The sequence below is a fragment of the Enhydra lutris genome, unplaced genomic scaffold (genome assembly GCF_002288905.1).
Source record: "Enhydra lutris kenyoni isolate GAN:26980312 unplaced genomic scaffold, ASM228890v2 scaffoldscaffold21, whole genome shotgun sequence".
Taxonomy (NCBI): Eukaryota; Metazoa; Chordata; class Mammalia; order Carnivora; family Mustelidae; genus Enhydra; species Enhydra lutris.
This window is the reverse complement of record NW_019154105.1, coordinates 63,385,445-63,409,483: the sequence shown is the minus strand read 5'-3', so window position 1 is coordinate 63,409,483 and position 24,039 is coordinate 63,385,445. Positions and strand designations below refer to the sequence as shown.

Genomic DNA, 24,039 nt, shown 5'->3' with positions numbered 1-24,039 from the left:
CAGGGAAGCCTCTGCTAGCCTGCATGCCCTTGGGGTCACGACATCCCCAGTGTGACCTTCTGTGCTGATGCTCCCACGTTTGTCTCCCTTTAGGTGCCATAGACATTGTGAAACACATAGACATGAATGAGACAGTTTCTCAGTACATGCTTATCTAGCAAACAACAGAGCGATGCAAGTCATGTAAACACGCATGACAAGAACCCTTGCATCTAGGGAGGGTTTGGTTAGGTTGCTTTTTCAAAAGAGGAAAGCATTTTGATCAAGACTTCCAAAGTGGGTTCTGGAATAGACCCCAGCTTTCAGCAGATGCAGGAGCATTATAGGGCATACGCCTTGTCCCGTGCTTGCCTGAGCTCCACTGGCACCTGGTGATGGTGTGGCCTACCGTGGGACTGCAGTCCAGGTGTCCTGTGTGAATTAATGGGAAGGTTGGGTGGGACATGTGCAATGTCATCAATGGCAGCTTTATGCTTCTAAGTGTATTTCATTGTATAATTTTGGAACGTAGTAAATCACTCTTAGTGCCTAGTACCAAGGAAGACCTTATTTAAGTTCTCAGTTAAAATACTAGCTCAACACTAGATGGCAGTGTAAACTTTATTTCCAGAGGTGTACATGGATATCAAGTTTATAGTCCATAAAAATGGAAGCTCTAGTCATTTTGGAAAGCTTAACAAAACTGGCCTAAACCTCTTGGTCCAGCTCCTTGCTGGAGTGCCTGACTGTTTATCTTACGTAAGTATTTGTAGAGGCCTTTCATGGAAAGCCACTGTTCACTTCCCTTTGCCTTGAATAGGCATCCAACAAGGCGAATGTTTTAAATGTTGGTTTCCTTCAGGCCACCCCACTCCCTTATTGGCCTTGTGAACCTGAGAGAGTCACTCTGTAAAACCCAACATCGTCTCTAAACCAGGGGTTAACCAACCACCTCCTGGAGGCCAAGTCCATCCTGCCGCCTGTTTCGTACAGCCCGTGAGCTGAGAATAGCATTTGAACGGCTGGGGGAAAAGAACAAGATTTCACCCCATATGAAAATCAAATGAAATGCACATCTGAGTGTCCCTAAATAAAGTTTACTGGAACACCACCAAACCCATTCATTTACGTGTTACCTTTGGCTGCTTTTGCACTACAGCAGCAGAATTAAATGACTGTGACAGACTACGTGGCCTGAAAGTCGAAGGTATTTACTCTCAGGCCCTTTTCAAAAAAAGTTTGTGGAGTCCTGCTCTAAACAGAGGGTTTGATGACCCCTCCTCGCTGAGAGATTCACATAAGACAGTATCATTGAAATGCAGTGCATTTCCGCGCATTTATAAGATTATCGTATAAGGCTGCTGTTACAGACCAGTAGTAGTTTTAAACTTGTGGTTGCAATGGCGATACTAAGGCATTTATTTCTCCTCAGCTCCCACACACTGTGTGTCCTGATTCACAGATCACTCCAAGTCCTCTCCCCGATGTCCCTCGTGACAGCCGGCCGCTGGCCCAGGGTTTTCTCTTTCCCAGCTACTGGCAGCAGATGCTCAGACTGACGCCCGGGATCTCCAGGCTGGTTCTGCTCTGCCACTTATTGGTCATGTGTCTTGAGCGTCAGATAGAACTCTAGCTCCCGAGGCTTTCTTGGTCTTGACGAATCCATTACCTCATTATAGAAACTCAGTCTATTACTGCTTTTCCCAGTGGCAGCTGTTCATTGCCAGCTCATGCATTCTGCATCCATTCCTGCCGCTGTTATGGTCCCTTTGACAGAGCAGGGGCCCAGGGCAGGTGGGGGGGGGGCGTCAGTCACACCTAAGTTCAGCCCCATTCCTGCCAGGTCATGCGAGTGCCGAGAGCTCGCTTCCTGTCTCGTGCTTGTTCTCTTTTTTCCATGTGGATGACGCTCTTCTGAGGATTAGACGTGCTTTGTGCGAGCTCCTGACACACAGAAGTCCCTTGGTGAAGGGTAACCGGACTGGAACCCCATGTGACCTAGGATGAAGTTAGAGGGGTGGGCGGTTAGAAAAGAACACACCTCTCCTTTCTGCCGGAGATTGGTGGGAGGGAGGGAGGAAGGTGGGTGGGTGAGATACAGGGTCAGGTCAACATGATGGAGGTGACGAGTGATCAGCTTGACCACTGGTAAAATACAGGGTGGCAGGCAGAGCTTAGGTCTGGGAGCGGGCGGCCTTATTGAAGGCTCCAGAATTAGACTCACTGAGCCGTTGCTGCCACTGAACAGTCGCAGTCCCTGGGGGCAGGCCCCTTTCTGGCACAGGAGAGAGAGGACGACAGCAGAGCTTCCGCCGTCTATAAGCAGGCAGATCCCAAAGAGGAGAGAGAGCAAGGAGCTGTGGCTAGGTGCATGCGTGTGTCCCTGGCCGTGCCTGGTTCCTTCTGCCAGCTTACTGATCAGAGAAGTCCCCTTCTCCCCTGCCAGGAGGCTAAGGAAGGCAGTTGGGGGTCGCACCAGGGGAGCGGATTCACACAGAAACATGAGGATTAGGGAGCAGGCTTCCCCTCAGCGACCTGCATTCTCTAATGGAAAAGGGCTGCCCTTCTTGGCTCCCATCATGTTCTCCTCCGGACGGTAGTGGTCTGCAGCCTACTTCTTTACTGCTCCTGCCTCCCAGTGCTGTGTGCTGGCCTTGGCCGGGAACATTTTGGACGGAGTACGAACATGGAATTGAAAGAAAAATTGCCTTCAGACCCATAAAGCTATGTTAGTTTGACATAATTAGGAAGCTGTAATTTTTTCCATAATGTAGAGCTCAGACTTTATTGACCCATTTAATTTTTTTTTAATAATGACATTTTACTAGAGCAGAACAGCACGCAACGGAGGTAGCCTCTGGCTGGATATCTTGAATGATTTTAATTAAAAATAATGTCTCCACTTTTGGTGGATGTACCTTTTCTGCAATGCCTTGGCAACAAAACAATACCACTTGGGGGGAAAACTTCTTTGGTTTCTGTTTTTGCTAATAGAATAACCATACTGTCAATTTCCAGCTTTAAAGGTTAATGTACAATGTTCCTAAAGGAACATCACCTTTTAATTGAGTGATCGGTTTTGTCAAATTAACCTTTAGACCTTTTCAGTTTCACTGGGCTGAGTTTCCATTAAATCAAAATATAGAGTAGAAGGATGTTAATCTAATGTTCTTGGAATTAGTCATTTTTAGGTCCCTTCCACCCATGGGGCATGTGTTCACTTGGAAGTGAGTACCTTTTTTGTTTACTTGTCCCTGACCCCTCTTGCCTCCATTCTGATGAGACCATTTCTAGTAGGAAGGAGCACAAGACTGGAGGCCTCCCCCTCCTTCCTGCTCTCTCTCCTCTGCTCTGCCTAGGGGGTTGGGGAGGAGGGACAGAGCACACGCCTTATGTAGGGCATGTTCTGTTAGCATTACCTGGCATTACCATGTGAAGCCAAGCTAGGTAAGCAGATGCGATGCTGGGGAGTATTGGGATAGGGAAACAGTTACCTCTCGTTCTTCCACAATCCGAGAATTGTGGGTCTGTGGGTCCTGACTACCCACTGAGGGTAGGGCCATCTATTTTCCAAGAACCCAGGGGCTGGCTTCTGTCATTCCAGCTCTCCCCCAGAAAATGAGGAGCTGGGGTTGGGGGCTAGGAAGGTGCCATATCCACAGGAGACTTAACTCGTGGCTGGGACTGAGAACCCCGAGCTCACTCCTCCCTTTTCTTTCGGGAGGGGCCTGTCATCAAGATGGAGGCAATGGCTTTTCCAGGGAAGGCTCTGGAAGAGCTCTGCAAGGGGGTCTGTAGGGTTTGGGGGGGTGGGATAAAATCAGCTGGGGAGGGGCCTTATAAGGAGCACAGTTGCAGCCGGATATCAGGCCTGTCCTGCATGTGCTGAGTCAGGCCATTCAGAAAGCGTTTGATTGTGATGTACTGATTTATCAGCCTGCCAGATCCTGTGCCTTGCTCTTGATGAGGTGGATATGGCAATGAACAGACTAAAGTCCTTGCCTTCGTGGAACTTATATTTGACAAGAAAGAAGAGTCAACTGTGTAGAGTGTTAGAGCTCAGTAAGTGCTTTCAGGAGGAGGGGGCAGGGGAAGTGGCTCGCATATGTCTGGAATCAGTCTTATGAAGAGGTAGGTTAGGGAAGGCCTCATTAAGAGGGGGACATTCAGTAAATACCTAAAAGAAGTAAGGGATCAGTTTATATAGATATCTGGGGAAAGAACATTCCAGAAGAAGACAGCCGGCAAGTATAAAGATCCTGATGTAGGAGCATGTTTGGGACATCACAGGAGCAGTGAGGGGTCTGGTGTGATGAGGGCAGGAGGGTTGGGGTTGATAAAGGTGAGCTCAGAGAGATGGCAGGAACCACATCTTGTGGGTTGTCTTAAGGATCTTGTTGTGTTTGCGAGAACCTTGGTTTTTATCAGTGGCTAGGAAGCCACTGGAAGGTCTTGTATGGAGGAGAGATAGGACGCAACTTACTTTGTAACAGGAGCAGTATGGCTGGTATGTTAGGACATAGGACCGTGCTGGAGCAGCAGACATGCTAGGAGACCACGGTTAAGTCCAGGTGAGGGACGTCAGTGTCATGAACCAGAGACATAGCCATGAGTGTAATAGCATGAGGTCAGATTCTGGAAATATTCTGAAGGTAGGGCCAAAGAGATTTGCTGATGGGTTAGGCAGGAGTTGGGAGAGAAACAGAGGGGTCAGGAGGACTTGAGGTGTGGGTCCTGAGCAGGTGGAAGGAACAGAAGTTTGAGGAGAGCAGGCCGGGGCTCAGTGGAGGGCATATTCACAAGGTGAATTCGACAACCAGGTGGAGGTGTTGATCAAGCAGTAAGATTTGGGTCTCAAGTTCTAGGAGAGGTTCAGACTGAGTTACAAGTTTGAGACTTGTAAGCATAAAACTGATATTTGTGCTGCTAAAGCCACAAGACCAGACTGACTCACCCAGGGAGCAGTGTTGACCCTGAAGAGATTCAGGGGCTGAACCATGAACTGTCCATCTATAAGTCTTCGGGCGGCTAGGAGGTGTCCGTAAAAAGCCTGAAAATGAGCAGCAGGTGCGGTTGGAGGAAATCAGGAGAGTGGAGTCATGAAGGGCACAGGAAGAACACAGGCCAGGGAGGGGATGCCATTGGCTCCATCCTCTGTGTGCCAAGTGACTGGGTAAGGGCTGATCTGGCATGGGGGCCCTGGGGGCCCCTGGGAGTGAGGACAGCAGTGGAGTCAGGGCCCCCAGGAACGAGGACAGCAGTGGAGTGAAGAGAATAAAGCCTGTTTGGATTGGGATCAGGAAACAGTGGTCAGGAAAATGGAGACCGGGGTGCAAACCTGTTAGAGAAGTGTTACCCAGATAAAGGGAGAGATTAGCAGTAGCTGGTAGGAGACATGGAGTTGAGGTGTTTGGTTTGGTTTGGGTCGAGTTGGGAGATAAAACGCCGTGTTTGCTGGGAAAGATCCAGTAGACAGGGGAAGAGTGCCCTGAGTGACCAATGCACATAGTGCTCACTGCGCACCCACACTGTCTGGACATTGCGTACACTGCTTCTTCAAAGGTCGGTGGCGCAGGGGAGACATGGAGCACTGTGGGGGCCGAGCTGGTGCCAGGTGGAGGGGCAGAGCTGGAGATGGGCTTGCGCTCATGTGAGGCAGAGAGAAGGCAGTGTCTGCGGGCCCAGAGGAAGATGGGAGAGAGCCTGGGGGTGAGCTCAGAAAGCAGGAAGCAGTTAACCCTCACCCTGGCAGTTGGAAGAGTGCACGGGGAAGAGAAGAACAGCGGGCCGGAAGCATGGGAAGGCACGTGCAGCGGAGACATGCAGCACACTTGCCAAGCCCCATTTGGGGACCACCTGAGTTGAGTCATTATGATATAGCCAATGTTTTGATCTCTGTCTCTCCGATTCCTACTTGTTCCTAAGCTCAGCCAAATAGTGAGGGATTAGCTGTTGGTCCACCAGCTGCCACCCCTCCCCTTCATCTCAGGCTCTGACTCCAACAGTTCCCCCCAGCATGGCTTCCCACTTCCGGCCTCCTCCTCTCCTTCCTGGAGCCAGACTTTGCCAAGTGGCCCTCTGGAGATTAGGATTAAAATGGTCAGATCAATTCAGCAAGATCCTCGCAAGAAAGCATTTCTTGAGTGCCCATCCCGTGACAGCAGTCTGTTCCTGGGGTTTCAGAGGGCACCTCTGTCTTCCTGTGGTTCAGTTGTTAGGTCTCCGGCCTGCCTCGGTCTGTGGCCGTGGCACTGTGTCTCACAGTGACACCCCTTTCTCCTAGATCCTAGATCCTAGATCCTAGAACTTCAGAAAGCCATCCTTTGTTACTTAAAATCTCCTTTAGTATCCCAGATTTTATCACCAAACGGTTCTAAAAGTCCATTTGCCCTGGTTTCTTTTTTCAAAACCGTGTCAGTCATGGAACATTTGGTCTCCAGAGCGTTACTTCTGTCCTTCTACACTGCATTGTAAGGACGAGCATTATTCGTGGTTTCTTTCTTTCATATTTCCAGCTCTTTTTCTCTTCCTTCTGTGTTCCTTGTTTCTATCCATGTCTGCTGCTCATCCAGGCCCCAGATCCCAGGATCTGATGATGCTGGGTTGTTCCTGACAGTTTTACCTCTCAGATCCATCTCCTCTTTCCCGTCCTTGCCACCACCCACGCTCTGCCATTGCTCCTTTCTTAAATTTCAGTCCAACAGAAATGCACTAGCACCTCCCTCTTACACAGCGCTAAGGAGACAGAGATGAGTAAGGCAGGCTTCTCTGCCTTGTTTGGTAACCTATTACCCGATCTTTCCCGCTCTCCTCCATCTAACGAGATATTGCCGTATTCATCTTCATCAGGCCCAGCCCTTCCAATGGCTACAGAATGAAACTCGACTAGTGCTGGAGGCCCACCAAGAACTCATTGCTCCACCTGGCCTGGGCTCCAGCCTGATGGAACCACTGACACTTCTCCAGACAGACTTGTTCTCTCCTGATTCCATTCTGTTATTTCCTGAGAGTGTCCACGCTTGTCTCCCCATGGCCACATCCTGCCTTTCAAGATTGGGTTCATAGGTCACCTTCCTTTCCACCAACTAGTGGGGAAAAAGCATCCTCTCCCCTGAACTCTATTACCTTTTTGACATGAGAGGTCCCCGGGGTGGTGGTTAAGAACGTAGACTCTAGAGCCAGGATGCGTTAGTTTGAATTACAATTCTGCTAATTGCTAGCTGGTGTAACCTTGGCAAGTTACTTAACCTCTCTGTGCCTCATTTGGTTTCTATGTAAAATGAGAATTGTAAATAGTACCCACTTCGTGGAGTTTTGAGAATTAAATGGGTAAGTATGTGACGCACTTAGCACAGTGAGTAGTATTAATGCATAGAAGGCTTTATGTAACTTTTAGCTTGTGATGTAAAAGCGTACACATAAGGCTGTGAGTGTTACCTATTGTGATGTTGTTCATTGAGAGCAGGGTCTATATTCATATCTGTAGCCTAGATATCAGCATGGTAATCTGGTGTGTGTCAGGCATATACTGTGGACAGGGTCGTGTCCTTGCCCTGGCGTAATATTTAGAGCAAAAATAAGATTGTGGCCTTTAACTTTCGTCCATGCCTTTTCAGTAACCTTTGAAACGGAGTAGAATCATTTACACTGGGCACCTGGGTGGCTCAGTTGGCTAAGTGTCTGACTCTTGACTTCTGCTCAGGTCATGATCTCAGGATCATGACATTGAGACCTGTGTTGGGCTCCACACTCAGTGGTAAGTCTGCTCAAGATTCTCTCTCTCCCTCTGCCCACCCCCACCCACCATACCCCTATATACAAGCTCTCTTTCTTTCTCTCTCTCAAATCATTAAAAAAAAAAAATCATTTACACTATTCTCTCTATTCTCTATCTTCAGGAGGCACCTAACTGCATATTCAAGTAATAGGCATGGTGTCAGTGGTATTTTGTAATTTCGAACTTGCCCCTTTATACTGATCATATAATTAAAAAAATTTTTTCCTTCGAATTTTTGAACCAGTAAATAAACTTACTGCCCATTTTTTCCTCCCTTTTTCTTAAAATGAATTGACTAATCCAGACCTATACCTAACTTGGTCTCCTTTAATTGGATCTAGTATTTCAGTAAATTGGGGTCTATAATAAAATTATCCATCTGTAAGTATAAAGGAAATAAAATTAAAGTTTGATGAATTTCTGTATGCATGTCCGATGAGGATATTTTTTTTGGAATTTATTTGCCAGATAGTTAACCTTTTCAAAACAGTAATAATTCTGTTTTTGTGATACTTAATTTGGTGCTATGTCACAGGCAGGGCTTCATTACTTTTGATGAATGTGTTTCAAAGGCCCATTATACAGCTGGTGCTGTTTTTAAATCCTCACAGAAAAATGAGAGTTTGAACTCTCCTTCAAGTTGCTCCATCTCCTCATCTGTCATGTCCTAAACTTCCTGTGCTATCCTTGACCTGACGCCTGAACGTCTGTCCTTCCACACCTGTGCCTGCCGTGCTCTGGACCATTTGTATGATTGTTGGATTTGGGGGAAACCTATTAATACTGGAGAAATAGCTGTTGCAGCTTCAGTACAATTTTAAAGAAATGTATATTTATCACAATAGCATTCACATTCCCTTGAAAACTAGAGCAGACTTGCGCTAGGTGTTCAGTGTGGAGACGCTGACCGTGCGCAGGTGGCGTGCTGCCCCTTGCAGTGACGCAAAGCCCTGAGAACGCCGTGGTCCAGCTGTCCAGTGTGCGGGGAGCACCTGGTGCACTCCCGTTTTCCCTTTCACACTCTGGACGATCCTCATGTGGCCCATGCAGCACACGGTCATTCCAACAGTGACCTGCAGGTGGGCATTTGTAGTAGGTCTTTTCCCGCTGTCCCTTGTCCCCTGCATGCACTGACCTCTCACCCGCTGGTCCCCCATCCACTCGCAGACCAACACTGGCCCCCACAGTTCCTTGTGCCCCTTGATTCTGTGTCAACACCCCCATGGTTTGGTACCTGCCTCTGCGGGGATCAGAAATAAGCCTTGTTCCAATGTGGCCCAGCCCCTGCCATGGTGCCTGCCGTATTGGGGTTTAGCATAGAGGTAAGTGAGTGGATGAATTGCAAGGATTAAATGAGTCCATGAAATACGTGCCAGGCATTGAGAGTAGTGTCTGGTGCAGGCGACAAGCTCAGCTACTGTTAGGACCCCTGCTGCGTGCTGGACGGCACTTTAGGTTTGGGGAAACAAAGGGAAAATGACAGGATCCCTGCTCTCCTGCAGCTTACATGCTCCTGGGGGGAGATCGACATCCGTATTTCAGGGAGTGGTAAGTGCTGGAAGGAGAATGAGGCAGAGCGAGGGACAGACGGCAGTAGAGGAGTGCCCTAGTCCCTGTATCACAAAGCAGGGTGAAAGGGGACTTTGGATCTCAGTCACAGTAATGTGCTGTCTGGCACAGGCACTGAGGAATCAGCGACAGTGGTCTGTGCAGGGGGAGAGCGCAGGGGGTGGTCAGGGAAGCTGGCTGTGGGCAGAGATCCGAATGGGGCAGAAGCGTGTGGACATCTGTTGGAAGAGCATCTGCTGGACGGCATTCCAGGCTGCAGCAGGGTCAGAAGCGGGTGTGGCCGATCGTGGGCAGCAGAGCAGCCATGTGGTCGGGGTGCAGGGTGGGAGCGTGAGTATCAGGAAGGTCACATGTTGGGTTGGTACTTTGTGTTTTATTCTCAGGGAGGATGAGTGGCTGGCAGGGCTAGTAGATGGAAACAGAATGAGTTGAGTCTGTACGTTATCTGAGGTCCCTTTTAACTTGATAATTTTGTGATTTTAAATTTCTGTTACAACGTCCAGTGTGTTTAATTAGGCTCATTAGCATCACTGTTAATAATAGTGCTGCCACACCTGCCTTGCTGTCAGGAAGAGGAGCAGGCACTCTAACCCTAGTATCTTGAGCTTCACGGTGCCGCGTTCCTGTAGGTGAGCATCCTCCCTAGCTCACGTTTTCTAACTTAACATCAGGGAAACGAAATGTTTCCAAAAGCTCTTTTATTGTGGCTCGTGAGGACTGCTTGTCAACGTGGAAAAAACAGCAGCCGGAATCAGCTTTCCACACATGTCTCAAGGGCCTCCAATAGCAGCCCCCGTGATTCTCCCTGTGGCCCCCAGGGCGTTCTCCTGTTCATCAAGTTCTGTCCTCGTGTGGCACGGGAGCTTTCACTGGCGGCCCTGTGGCTCTCGCAGCCGAAGCCCACACTCCCGCTCAGGCCCATGCCGCCATGCCCAGCTCCGCTGCCCACTCACGGCCTCCGTGTCTATCGCCTCCACTATGTAGAACGCTCCCCCACCTCCTGGCTTGGCCAGTTCATCTTCACCCAGCCTTGGCTTAATGTCATGTCGATAGGGAAGCTTTCTCTTCCCTTCACACCCCATCCAGACAACATCTGTAGTCATTTGCCGCTGCTTTAAAATTTTGTCACCCACCCCACTTTTTTTTTTTTTTTTATTAGCCACGTCATGTCTGAATACGGAAGGATGACAGACACAGAACGAGACCAGATAGACCAGGACGCTCAGACGTTCATGAGGACCTGCTCCGAAGCAATTCAGCAGCTGAGAACTCAAGGTGAGGTGCTCTGAGCAGCGCAGTCCACCCGCCAGGACTTTGTGAAGCCTCAGCCAGGATTCACAGGACGCGCCCAGCTAAGGTCTCTCCAGTGTTACTGTTCAGGTTTAGGTTTCAAAACTTTAAAATTCCTCTTTTCTTGATCAGCCGTGAAAGTAATGAAAAGGCCATGATTCAGGTTAAACAGTGCGAGGAGGGAGGTGAGGAGGACCTCTCCACACACAGACATCTCCTAAGGGCCAGAGTGGACAGCTTCTGCGCGCCCCTGTGCTCTTTGGGGCATTTAGGGGGTCAGTGGTCAATGGCGTGTGGACAGGGACAGAAGAGGACTTTCTCAGCTCTCTACTTGGAGTAGGAAACTTCCAGAGCAGACTGTTGCGCTGAAGAGGAGGGCGCTGGAGCTGTGGGTGCTTTGGTTTGGTGCTCCCCTGCCCCAGCGCCACCGCCTTCTACCCACACAGCTTTGGGCAAGGCACTCCGTTGTCGTGCATCTTGGTTTGTCTGTGGTGGAGACAGTTCTAGGGTGTATCTCTTGGGGTTGTTAGGAGAATCCAGTTGAGTTCAGCACATGCTTAGCACCATGGCCAGCTCCTGGGTTCTCAGTATCACGTCGTCTCCACTGATGTTTCATTCTCACGGGGGCAGTGAGACAGCCTCCCTAGTCGTGTATCTTCCTTGACCCTTCCATGATGTGCTGAGGCAGGTTCCATTAAGTAGCACAGAGCTCAAAGGGGCCAGAGGCTGCTGAATTCTTGACGTTGATTTCTACTGGGAAGCTTCCGTCACAGCCCTAGTGGCCACTCGGAGTCTGTTGAAAGCTATGGACATTCTGGCCAGAGAAACACACCTCCTCACAGAATTTTGTGTATAGTCGCTCATGTGAATGAATCTCAGGTTAAGCAGCCCAATAGTAAAAACATGATTCATGTCTCCTACCCTTAAGGGCCTAAACATTCATTGAAATAATCTAGAAGTACATGATTATGAATAAAACCAGCAACTAAGTACCAAACCATGGACTTCTTACTGACTCTGAACCTGGTTAGCTTCTCTGTGTGTAAACACTTGGCCTCCAGCTTGCCTTTTGCTTTAGCAGTCATATGTGTGACGTTCCCTCCGAGCGCCTGCATGTGGGAGGCACTCAGTCTCTCAGGAAATGAGAGCTGTCCTACAAAAATAAATGACACAGACCTGCAGCAGACATGATAGTTCGCAGAAGCCAGGCGTCTTTATAGCTAGGAGAGTCAAGGAGGGTTTCCTGGAGAAGGAAGGTTTGACTCTGTGTCTAAGGGGCCTTTGGAATGGGAGTAGCTGAGGGGCGAAGACGGAATGTTCTAGACTGAAAACAGCCCAGACAGGTGGGGTAGTGTGGGGCTTGAGTGCGATTTAAACATGTTACTTGAAGGTCAGCTTGAGCGTTGGATGATGGTATTACAAATGGGGTCAGTTCTCAAGAAGTGGGGCACGTCAAGTACCATCCCTGCATGCTGTAGTAAACCATAAATTCTTTGACTGTAGTTTTTCCACAGGTTTAATCTTTTACTCTTCCGAAGCCCAATAAATCTTCCTCTTCTAAAAATGTGATGTCACTTGACGCACTTGTCTTATTGCTGTATTTTTGCAAACACTTTCCATACAGAAACTATTCTGAGGAAGCTGATGAATTGTTCCCTGTGTAGTCGAGTGCGGAGACCTGACTGCTGTCCTTTTCTCTTCCAGCCCACAAGGAGATACACTCCCAGCAAGTGAAGGAGCACAGGAGCGTGGTTCTGGATTTCATCGAAGATTACTTAAAAAGTATTTCATTTTATCTTAAAGGTCGAATGTGGCATTTCACCATAGACGTGATGCAAAATTTAGCTGTGCTAGCCGAAGACTGTAGTGTCTCCTTATACATAATGACACCTTTGCCTGCGAAACGGTTTTAAATGGTCTCTGTTCTGGTGTTTTCCCTACAACAGGAGTATGTAAACTTTACTCAGAACAGAGAGCCATCCGAGTTAAACGAGTGGTGGATAAGAAAAGACTGTAAGTATTGTCTCGGCTGGGGTTCCTTAATTAATAATGGTTGTGATAGCAACTCATATGTTTGTAGAATCCTTTTGCTTTGCAACATACAGTGCTTGGATATCTTCACAAAATGCTATAACTAGTGCTTACGGAGCCCTGACTATTGTGCCAGGCACTGTCCTAGATTCATGATTCACTCCGCACCATCTGCCCCGTGGGACAGGTACCATTCTTATCCTCATTTTTCCAGAGGGGAAGGCTGCCACTGGCGAAGCTGGGTAACTCACCCAAGGTCCCACAGCCAGGAAGTGGCAGAACCGTCCTTTGAGCCCAGGCTGTTTGTTCATTCAGAATCCACGCTCTGGCTCATCTTGTGGTAACAGTCCTGTGTGGCTGGCACATTTTTTAGCCATCGTACGTCTTTCTCTTTGTCCCCGGTGCCTCTCCTTGCTCTCTTGAAGTCTTTTCCTGAGGTGGGAGCCCAGCAGCCAGTGCGCCTCTGTGAGGCGTTCCCTAGGTCATCAGTGTGCACCTCCCTTCTAACAGAGCACTTGATGCCATGTGCTCTTAGGAACCCCCTTTTGCAAGTGAGGACGTTAAAGCCCCCAGGGGGTTAAATGACTTGCACAAGGCCACAAAGCCAGGAAGCATCAGAGCTGGCCTTTAGTATCTCCTGTGGCATGGGTCTGTTCCCCAGCCTGTCCTCCCCGAAGGGGTGCATGCCAGTTTCTAGAGCACAGGGACTCGAAGCTGCTTCCCTTGCAGCTGGTCACCCAGCCTGAGCTAGGAGTCGTAAAATGAGCAGGCAGTGCTAGGTCCCGGCTTCAAATCTTGACCACTTCTAAACTGGCCTTGGAACTATTTTAGGGCATTCTTGGAGAAGGTAACAGAACATACTGCATGGGGACAAATTTTCTTAATTCTGGTTATGCCGAGACCCCCAGCACAGTCCCGGGTTAGGGGGCATGCTAGGAGGACTTGCGGAACTTGTGGCTGGGATTTGTCACAGTGAAGAGGTGCAGAGCAAATGGCAAAGGGAAACGGGTGATGTGTAGAGGAAACTGGGAGTGGGCTTCCAAGAGTCCCCTTCAGTGGAGTCACACAGCATGGGACTTGTGACAAGTTGTGAGAAATGCCCGCTAGGGAAGCTCACTGGAAACTCACCGGCCAGGGATCTCACTGGGGGCTGCTCACAGAGGCCCTTCCTGGTTGGCACATGCCCGAATTCTAGACTCGCAGCAGGAAGGCAGGTGTTTCTGCAAACACCACACTGTCCATACAGCAGTTCAGGCACAGGGAACCCCTCAGCAGTTAGGGCTATGGGAACCCTCCCAAAGCCCCAGTTCCCAGACACCAGCCCAGGGCTAAGCCTGCACATAGGCCTTGCCCAGGAGGGCAGTCTCAGGCCTGCTGTGTTAACTTCTGTGCACTGGTAGGCAGATTTGCAATTGTAATGTCGACAGACAGAAGTATCTATGGGGGTAGTGAGTAGATGAGCCAAGTCATCGACCAGCAAGTAGTTACTATTCATTACAGCAAGGTGATAAGGATAGGCAGAGAGAGAAAGAGGTAAAGTCTCTGCCCTCAAGGAGCTTAGAGTCAGGCTGGGTTGCTGTAGAAACATGAGAAATTAGCCCACTGAATCAGGGTATGTCACAGTTAGCCCATTAACAAGTTCAGGAGGGGAAAGGGAGCTAAGGAGTAGCATAGTGTCAGGTCTCAGAGCTCACAGTCAAGCCGGACAGCCTGCCTCTGCCACTGAGAAGCTGTGTGACTTTGGGAAGATCACTTGACTTCTCTACACCTTAGTTTCCTCCCTTGTAAAATGGAAAAATTCAGGATCCCCACCTTACTGGGTCATGAGAACAAAACGCACTGGGATGTGCGGAGTGGTAACATGCTAGCTTGGGCTGTTACCTATGATGGCGCATTTACCCTGTGCTTGTCGGCGTGTCAGTTTCGTTGGATCCTCACAACTACTCTTGCTAATAATAATAATACTGGTGTCTGGTTTTATTGAGGACGTCGAGGCCCAGAGAATGTGGGCTCCTTACCCGGCATCACACAACTGAACCAAGGTTGAACGCCAGGGTAACGTGGCAGACTTCTCAAACAATGGGCTTTGTGCTGGACGTGGAAAGAGGAGGGTCTGGGAAAGCGATGACAGAGGATGAAAGCAGCCCCAGCTTGGGGAGGAGAGCAAGTGGTGGGATGCCCAGAGCCGTCCTGGAGGAGAAGGGTGGGCCTGGCCACCAGTGACTTACCGGCCCCCACCCCCAGGGTGGTGGTCACTCGGCCCCCCACCCACCAGTGGGAGAGGCACCCATTTCTGCTTCCTGACCCAAGTGGACCCTGACCCTTGAGACTTAGCAGGTACCCCAGGTAAAAGTGGGAAGAAGCTTTTGCTGCTGCCCCCTCACTTCCTGGTTCTCAACAGAGGTTTCGACAAATTAAGATCAGTCAGATGGGAGTTGTTCTCATTTCGACAGTCAAGTACAGGCTCGACTCCTGCTGCATAGCTGGCCTGTACCAGTTACTTTGAGCAAAAGACCTTGAGGGAAGTAGCTATGTGACCCACACAATGTAGTCCGTCCGGCCTCCTCCCTGTTCTTTCCTCACCTCGTCCCAGAAGATGACGGCCTAAAACACACATAGAGTGTTACCACTCCCTCACTTCCCGTGTCTTAGAGAAGCTCAGCTTCATAGCGTGACATTCAAGACCCACAACAGTCAGTCAGCAGCCTTGGCTTCTCACTCGGTCCCTGTGGATCTCTGCTCTGACCCTACATAACTTTGTGTCCTCAGGAAGCCTTGTTCTTTGAAGCCCTCATGCCTTAATCCTTGCTCATTTCTCTGCCCAGAATGCCATTCACGTATCCCTGTACTTTCTGCCCCTCTTTTCCCCATTCCTCCAGCAAGCAAACTCCTATTTATCCTTCCAGCCCCGGTTAAAATGTTGGTTGCTCTTTAAAGACTCCCTGGCCCCCGCGGGCCTTGCTGGTGGCTCCTTTCTGTGCGGGTTCCCTGCACACTGTCACGTCGGTGTAACACGTACACTCCTTGAGAGCTGCTCAGACCCCTGCGCCCATCACGCAGCACGATGCCCATCCCAGTCTGGGGAAGCCGCTCCCTGAGGGCTGCTGGGTGAGTGAAGGACAGGTTGCCCAAAGATAAGTTCACAAGTTGGATTTGTGGGTTGTTTTTGTACTGTTTTGTCTTGATTGGTGATGGTTATTGATAAAAATCATTCCCCTAAACTAGATTCGAGAAACCCGAGTGCTCCCGTTTTAGGGCAGAGTTGCTACTCTCATGTTTCTTTTGTTCTTGGCAGAAGTAAAGCATATTTGGTAGAGAGGGAACTGTCAGGCTGTTGATTTGAAATCTTTCATAGTGTAGAATGAAAGATACTCTCTGCTGGTGTTCGTTTTCATACAGTGATGATAACATGCTGGTCTCTCGTAGCAAAGGGCGCTTATCCCAAAATGGGGGAAATGTTTTGCTCATTAAGCCAGAAGTGGTCTCAGCTGATCTTTCTGCTGTTCTCTCTCTCTGTGTTTTCTTAGAAGGGTAGCACCATTGTCCAGTGTGACTTTTTTCTCCCATTCCGCAGCAGCTGTGCTCTCTGAGTTGGCAGTGGCACCTGCTGCCAGTTGTCCTCAGCTGGACCTGACGGCCAGTAAGAACTTTCACTGTGGTCTCGCGTCTCTTCTTTCTCCTGCGCTAAGACCTTGAGCCCTTTGAAGGCAGAGACACTGTGTCTTCCATCTCTGGGTCCCAGCACCTTGATCAGAGGCTGCCACAAAGTAGGTGCTCAATTACTGGTTCTTGAATGAGGGAAGGAGTGAGGCATGGTCACTAATGCCTGGCTCCTCAGGTCTACACAGTCAGAGCTTATAAGTTGAAAAGGTTGTGGGCCACCATTGGACACAACATTGGTATAAGTGGCCTTGTCTTCCCAAAAGGGTTTGAAATATGCCCTTTATCATCCTAACCATCTTAAAGCACTAATATTTTGGTTATAATTTAACTATCACATGCCTTCCCGGGAATATACTCTAAGAGCCATCTGAATTAATCAGAAACATTTCCCCTTTTCAGAAAGTAATCAGGTCCTGTATTACTGGCTTTTCCTTGGGGAAGAGGTTTAAGGTGGCTGTCTAGAAACCAGAACAAACCTCCGATGTTCATTTCTGCGAGTTCAGGGGATTGTCTCTGGAGGCACAGTAGGCAAGATAGGAGCCCTGGAACAGATTCAGACTTACACTGTTAGGCCTGTCTCTGTAAATTCTGTTTCTTTCTTACCCAGGGGTGGATTATCTGATCCTATGTTTACCCATGACCTGGCTTTAAAGTGTGCTGGTTTAGGCCCAGATTTGAACACTTTACTTTCACTAGTACTAGGATGTCCTTAGAGTGGGAACTTTTGGCTATTTTCTCCTGTCTCAAGGGAGATTTGAGAAGGCTCAAACCCACTGCCCGAAAGACAGTGGTTTCTTCTCACATTGGGTGATACGAAACATTATGGAGGAAGGATGAGGCACCTTCTGCATTTACCCATGTAGCTCAAAGTTAATTTCCAGAATATTAGCAGATCCTACTGTTAATTCTAATGAAGGGTAACGTGAGAGTTTCCTAAGGTACCTGAGGGGATTCTGGTGACCTAAGTAAGTGTTACTCTAAAGATAGTTTCTTGGTCAAATGAGCCTGAGGAACACTGAGTGTACGTTGCCGTACGTTGATTTCCTAAGCCCTGCTCGCTGTGGAGTCCTTCACTCCTGAATCACAGGCAAGCACACTTCAGGAAATACTGCCTGATCCCATGGCTGGGTGCTTGACCTTACATTTCTTATTTACTCCCTTAAGTTGGTACGAAAGATCAAAATTTCACTACATTTCCTTTTTTCCTCCACCTTTTTGAAAAAAGGCACTGGTGCTCTTGTGACTCATACTCTCCCCTGCTTACCTGATCCTTACAGAGTGTACTTGTATTATTATTTATGATTCAATTCCCTCGTCTCAACTAGATTGGAAGCTTGGCAAGGGCAGCCTTGTGCCTTTTACGTCTTAAAATCCGGCTCCTAGCCCAGGATCCTGCACATACTAAGAGCTAAGTAAATTTTCCCAGTAACAGGGGAGGGATAGGGATGACGACGACAAAGGTGAAGGAAAACTCTAAGTGATGCCATGTGATACGAGGTCCATAGCAGTGACTTTGTCCCTTGTAAAAATGTCAGATTTACCAAAGTGTAAGTGACGTGACCTCGTAAGATGCTGACAGTGTGCGCCTCGGTGATTAGATACACAGACAAGTTGTGGAATGGCTCCTGCTCATCTCATCCAGGGGCAGACCTGTCACCTCACATATTTGTCTTTCTTCTTTTTTGGGGGTGAGATTGTTTAAGTTCTACTCTTAGTGAGTTTCAGTTGTACAATACAGTGTTAGAACTATAGTCACCGTGTTAGACATTAGATCCTCAAATCTTACTTATCCGAGAGCTGAAAGCATGTGCCCTGTTTCCCGACCCATGATTGGGTTGCACTCACTCTCTGGAACTGGGGATCAGCACACCACGGCCTCTGGGCCAAGTCCAGCCTTTTCTTGTGATGGTACAGCCCTCGAGCTGAACATTGTTGTTCCATTTTTAAAGGTTTGTAAAACAAAAAAGGAAACCAAAAATACAAGATGGAGGTCATCTATGTTCTCCAAAGCCTAAAATATTTACCATCTGGCCCTTTCCAGAAAAAGTGTGCTAACCCCTGGCTCACAACAGACCTTCGAGGTGAGGGACTGCTTTTTTGTCGTGTGTTGCCTGTTGTCCATCGTACCCAGATGCACATTCCCCGGCACAGGTCGGGTTCACAGCCGATGCTGCGGCCGACCCCACCACCGGAGTCTCATCTAAACTCTGTACCCTGTTCAGTGGATGTGTTTCTGATTTTGTGGCAGTGGCAAATTGCTATAAACGTTTCTTGCTCTTGGTTTTTGTGCTTGTCTCATAGCTGACCAGTAACAAACAGTTCGTCATTTGGCACAGGTCTGTGGACCACACTTTGTGCAGTTGCGGCTGGATGCCCAATAGACACCCGTGTGGGTGTGAGGACGGCTTACTTCCAGCACTGGGAGGCATTTCCTGTTCTGTGTGCACACAGTGCCTGTGCTGGGGTGGGTACCTGAGTCGGAAAGCCACTTCTGGAATGATGGTTCCTAATATCCTGTACCAAAAATATCTTCTTTCTACAGAGAGCCTTGATGGGGAGCAGAAAAGAAGTGTAAGAGCTGTACTTAACTCTGGAATATTAATCACCTTTCTTTTAACTTGCGTATAAGGCAAAGAATTTCCTCCACATACCTTCTTGTTTCAAAACTGAAAAGCCTGATTCCTCCCTCTTTCTGTCTCTTTCTACTCTTCTTAAATTTTAAATAGAATCCCAGAGTTTTCAAATAAGGGACCTGGAAACAGATGTTGGCCAGGTGGAAACCGTGTTGACTGCAGCTATGAAATGCTCAGCCTTCAGTTAGAGAAATCAATTTAAATAAATCATGGGGCATAAACTGATCTTTCTGATGACTTTTTAAAAATTGCTTTTTTCAAAGTGCCTTCAACTAGTTAATTTGTAATTTCCCTGAGGATTGCAGTAGACATTCTGTGTATAATGAGATCTGTTTTTATCACTTAGGGAAAAAAAATGCTCTCTACTTTGTCTACTGCATTGCAGTCTTTTATTCATTTTAAATTAAAAACTGGCACATTAGCATACTCTCGACACAAAGGATTATAGACATTACAGAAGCCCTTTATTTAAAAGTCAATTAAGCCCTTCTTCCTAAACAATTGAGTCCTGCCCCTGTAGAGTGGGGCAGAGCTGGGTGAGTGAGTGGGGGGGTGGGGGTGGGGGGGCACAGTCTCCCAAGGCTGGTCACAGCCAGAGTAAGCAGAGGGACATGCCCCTGTGGGGGGAAGAGTGGCAGTGGAGATGACAGGTTGGTTATGTAGGGGTACCTGTCAAATAAGTAAATATGTAAGAATGATGGAAGCCAGGTTTCACACAGTTGGGGAAGTGAAAGGGAAGAAGCCAGAATGAACCCTGCGGTGTTGGGTTGGAAGGAAAGGTACCAGGGTCTACTCCTGAGCAGTTTGCATAGGTGGAAATAGAAATAAATACAGTTGTAAATGAGTATGTATGGGTGGGTATGCAAATAGGCCTGGAAGCAGGGACACCCCAGTAGCCATAAGCCTGCTTAGCACTCATATCTTGGCTTCTGTGTAGCTGGTTCAGCTTCCAGGAACCAGGGCTCCTTGTGGAAATGGCTCAGTCTGGGGCTGGGGCAGGGAAAGTAGAACATGAACCTGGAACATCTTGTTGCAGCAGACAGCAAGAAAGGGTTCAAAAGATGATGGGAACATGGAAGGAGGACCAAGCCAGTTTGAAGAGGTTTCCACTGGCCAAATTAGAGACAGTTTGAGCATCAAGTAAAAGATAGTAGCAGATGATAACCCACTGAATAAAATAGGACATCATGAGTCCATCTACATAGGAGTACAGAAGTGCGTACTTTTGAGGGTTTGAAATTGATAATTACTTAGTATCAAAGCTCTCCCTCCCCCATAACTTCTTAACTACAAAGGGGGAAAGTGTATAGTATTAAAGTGCTCCGTCCCCCCTAACTCCTTAACCACAAAGGGGGAAAGCGTAACCTCACAGTGCGGAAGCCTGGCAGCCACCACCTCAGTCAGGTGCTCAAAGTGAAACCATGGGCAGCCTGATGGAATGCACTGAGAAAGAACGTAACTAGAATGTCACTCTTTATGCCAAAGATGCATAACTTGAATCCAGCCGTGAGGAAGATCAGACACACTCAGATTAGGGGATGTCTTACAGGATAACTGGCACATCATCATGTATCAAAGTCATGAAACTGGGGGAGAGAGAATAGGAGTGTTTAAACCAAAGGAGCCTGAAGACAAATGACAACCAGGTGCCATGTGTGATTCTGAACTGGATCTTTGTGTCAGGAAGGGAATCATTGCGACAACTAGGCAAAATAGAATGGGGTCCAGGGAAAGGCTGGAAGTAGTGTAGCGACATGAAGATTCGTGATTCTTATGTTATATTCTGGTTGTATCAAAGAATGCTCTTGTTTTCAGGAAATCCCTAAAATACTCAGGGGTGAAAGGGACAGGTTGGCAGGTTACTCTTGGTGGTTCAGGAGAAAGGGTTCTTCAGATCATACTGAAGACCTTTCCTGCATGTGATTATTTCACAACAAAACAAAAAACCAACAAGATACTGACTCATATTTATTAGAATGGCTCAAATATAAATGACAGATATTGGGGGACAGGTGTGCCATAACAGGAACTCTCATCCGTGGCTTGTGAAAGTATAAAATAATTCTTTATTAAAATAGCCAATACTTCTCCAGAGTGCAGAGACCATCCTATGACTCAGTGGCCCCACTCCTAGCTTCCCTGGGCCTACCATACCCTTTCTGCCCTGGCAGAATGTTACTTCTTTCTCAAGAGCACACCCCCAAATTATCATAAAGCCTTCATGATGAAAACTTCTAGCAAACTTGGAGTAGAAGTTGTGCAGAGAAGGTTTACTCCATAGCATTAGGATGTCCCAACTCTGCACCTTGTGAAGAAACTGGCCGTGGGCCAGTGTTTGGAAGATAATCTCCAAGCTCTTGGTGTATCCTGCGTGATAACAGGATATTGTTTTTGCACACCTGGAGCCTCGGACCGTCACACCAGAGAGTTTATGCCAACAGTGTGATTTATGAGAGGGGCCTTGGACCAGACTATTTGCATTTGACTTCTGGAGGAACTGAAGACTGAGTAACTAAGGCTAGCTATTTGGATGCTCCCAGCTGCATGACTGACTCCCAGTGAAAAGACCATATGCCAAGGCCCCAGGGAGCTTTCTGTGTGGACAGCACTCTGTATGTGCATTCATTCTCGTTGCTAGGAGAATTAGGTGCCTTCTGTCGTATTTCAGTGGGAGAAGACAACTGGAAGCTGCATCTAGGTTTCTCCTGGAATTTTAGGAGTAGAACTGAGTGATTCATCACATCCAGACAGCACCCAGTGGTCACCACAAGTGCCCTCCTCAGTCCCCATTCCCCTGGTTAGCCCATCCTCCACCCACCTCCCCTCCAGCAACCCTCAGTTTGTCCTCTGTTGTTGAGAGTCTGTTTTATGGTTTACCTCTCTCTACCCTCACCATTTTCATCTGTTGTATTTCTTAAATTTCACAAGAACTGAACTCTTTATATTTCTTTTTCCCGTCTAAGAATATATCTCTTTCCATTTGTTACAGGATATTTTTGTATCTTTCAAGAACATCTTTTAGCTTTTCACACATGGGTTTGGGCTTTTCTTGTTAAATCTATACTGTGATGTTTGTTGTCCTTGCTAGTCTTTTATCTTTTGTTTTGGCTATTACAAATGGGGTTATCTTTTTCCCTGAATCTTCTCCCTGTCAACCTGGCACTTTTTGGTGAACAATTTAAGTCATTGTTTTGTTATCGTAAATAGTTCTGTGATGAATATCCTTATAACTGTATCTCCGTATTTGTGATACTTGGAGTAGCAGATGTATTTTCCAAAGATGGCTGCATCTAAACATATCCCATCCCACGTGGTCTTATTAAAATCAGTTTTGTCGCTGCTCCACTGGAGGGAGGTGTGAGGTCTGTGTCCCTTCCTCTTGAGCCTGAGGGGACCATTGTAACTGCCTGGGCTATGGCGTTGGGCAGAAATGACAGAGGGGCAGAAATAACAGCGTATGACTTCTGGGCTGTTATAAAAGGTGCCTACGCTTCTGCCACAGTCTCAGAGACTGCTTGCTCTGGGGAGACAGTGACGCTCCTGTGGACCCCTGATGAGAGAACAAGGCTCCCCACCGTCACCTGCTTGGCAGCCATGTGAAGGAGCCTTCTTGGTAGGGAATCCTCCCCCTGACATCGGGCTGGTATGTGGCAAGCTGGCATTGAGCTGCACCCTTAGAAAGGACCCAGAATCAGAACTGCCCGGCCAAGCCACTCCCAAATTTCTGGCCCCAGAAACACTGATGGATAGTAAATGATGATTGCTGTTTTGAGGCACTAAGCTTTAGACTGACTTGTTTCCCAGCCACCATCGCTGGATGCTTAGGGAGGTTGATGTTAGTTACTTTTGGAAAATTTTTTTAGGAATGTTGTAGGAGAGCATTTCCTAAACAGCCTTTCTTATTAGCACACTAGTCTTTTTCCAAAAGCCCCATGAAAATGGTCTCTGCAGTCAGATTATTTGGGAAAGACATCCTTTTTGGAAATTCAAAATATAGTTTAGCATTATTAAGGGCTCTAAAATTTTGTAAAGTCCCCATCTAGCTTTGACTCGGTTTTCTCAGATTCATTCTACCAGAAGTCCCTATTCATGGAACATGGTGGGTAGACTCTGCTGTCCACGGAGCAGCTGTTACGAGCAGCCTCTGACTCAGGTTCCTTAAGTCACATCCCAGCCCAGCCATTTATGAAATGGTTGACCTGGGCGAGTTTCCTCACTTCCGTATACCTCGGTTCCTCCTCTGGAGGACGGTCAGATCATTACCTACCCTATAGGGATGTATGGCATTAAAACAATGTATCCATATAGTGTGCTTAGAAAAATGCCCAATACGTAATAAGCCCTCCATGAATGTTAGCTGGCATTAATGAGATCATCCTTACATGTATTTACATTGTTCCTTTTATGTGTAGTCTTCTTGGCTAGTAATATGGAATTCACCATAGATCTTTTTAGCAATCTACCCATAATTTTTATAGTGCTGTGTGGGTCCCAGGAAATCTGTTACAAGGCTTGTTGTTTCATAATCAACAGTTTTTTTCTCTTGCTAGCTAATTACTGACCGTCAGAAAATATCCATTCATTCAACCTGTATTTATTAAACACTGAATGCCAGGCACCCATCTGGGACCTGGGGCTGCGTGGTGACCATGGCCGACAGCCCAGGACTCTGCTCTGAGAGCGTGCCCTTTTGTGGAGCTAGGCAGGCCATAAACAAGGGAACTAGCGAGGTCATCCCAGATGCTGCCTGCCAATGAAGAAGACAAGGGATATGGCACAGTGGGACATGGGGGAGCCTGCTTGAGATGGGGCAGTCAGGGTAGGCCTCTCTGAGTGAGGTGAGATCGAGGCTCACCCTGAAGGTGGAAAATGGGACAGGCATAGAAGGAGTGCAGAGGCCTTGGTTCCTGAGACAAGTCGCTTGAGTTTTTGTAGTGAATTTATTTAAGATACTACTTACATATACTACATGATGTGTGGGTGTGTGTGTATTTAGCAACACTTTTGCACTGGTGTGAAACAACCCGCTTCCTGGATTTGTTGAGCAGTCAGGCTTCACCACGCACGTGTTGAGTGTGGTGTCCATACGTGGGGTGG

At 47.8% G+C, this 24,039-nt stretch overlaps 1 protein-coding gene across 2 annotated transcripts in view; it reads left to right on the top strand.

The window, feature by feature from the left end:
• LOC111148921 (syntaxin 18) overlaps positions 1–24,039 on the top strand; it is a 116,164-nt gene that overhangs the window by 69,149 nt on the left and 22,976 nt on the right. For both annotated transcript variants that reach the window (XM_022505712.1, XM_022505711.1), the window contains exons 3-5: positions 10,485–10,600; positions 12,320–12,397; positions 12,562–12,628. In XM_022505712.1, coding sequence (XP_022361420.1) covers positions 10,485–10,600; positions 12,320–12,397; positions 12,562–12,628 — 261 coding nt within the window. The remainder of the gene's footprint in view (positions 1–10,484; positions 10,601–12,319; positions 12,398–12,561; positions 12,629–24,039) is intronic.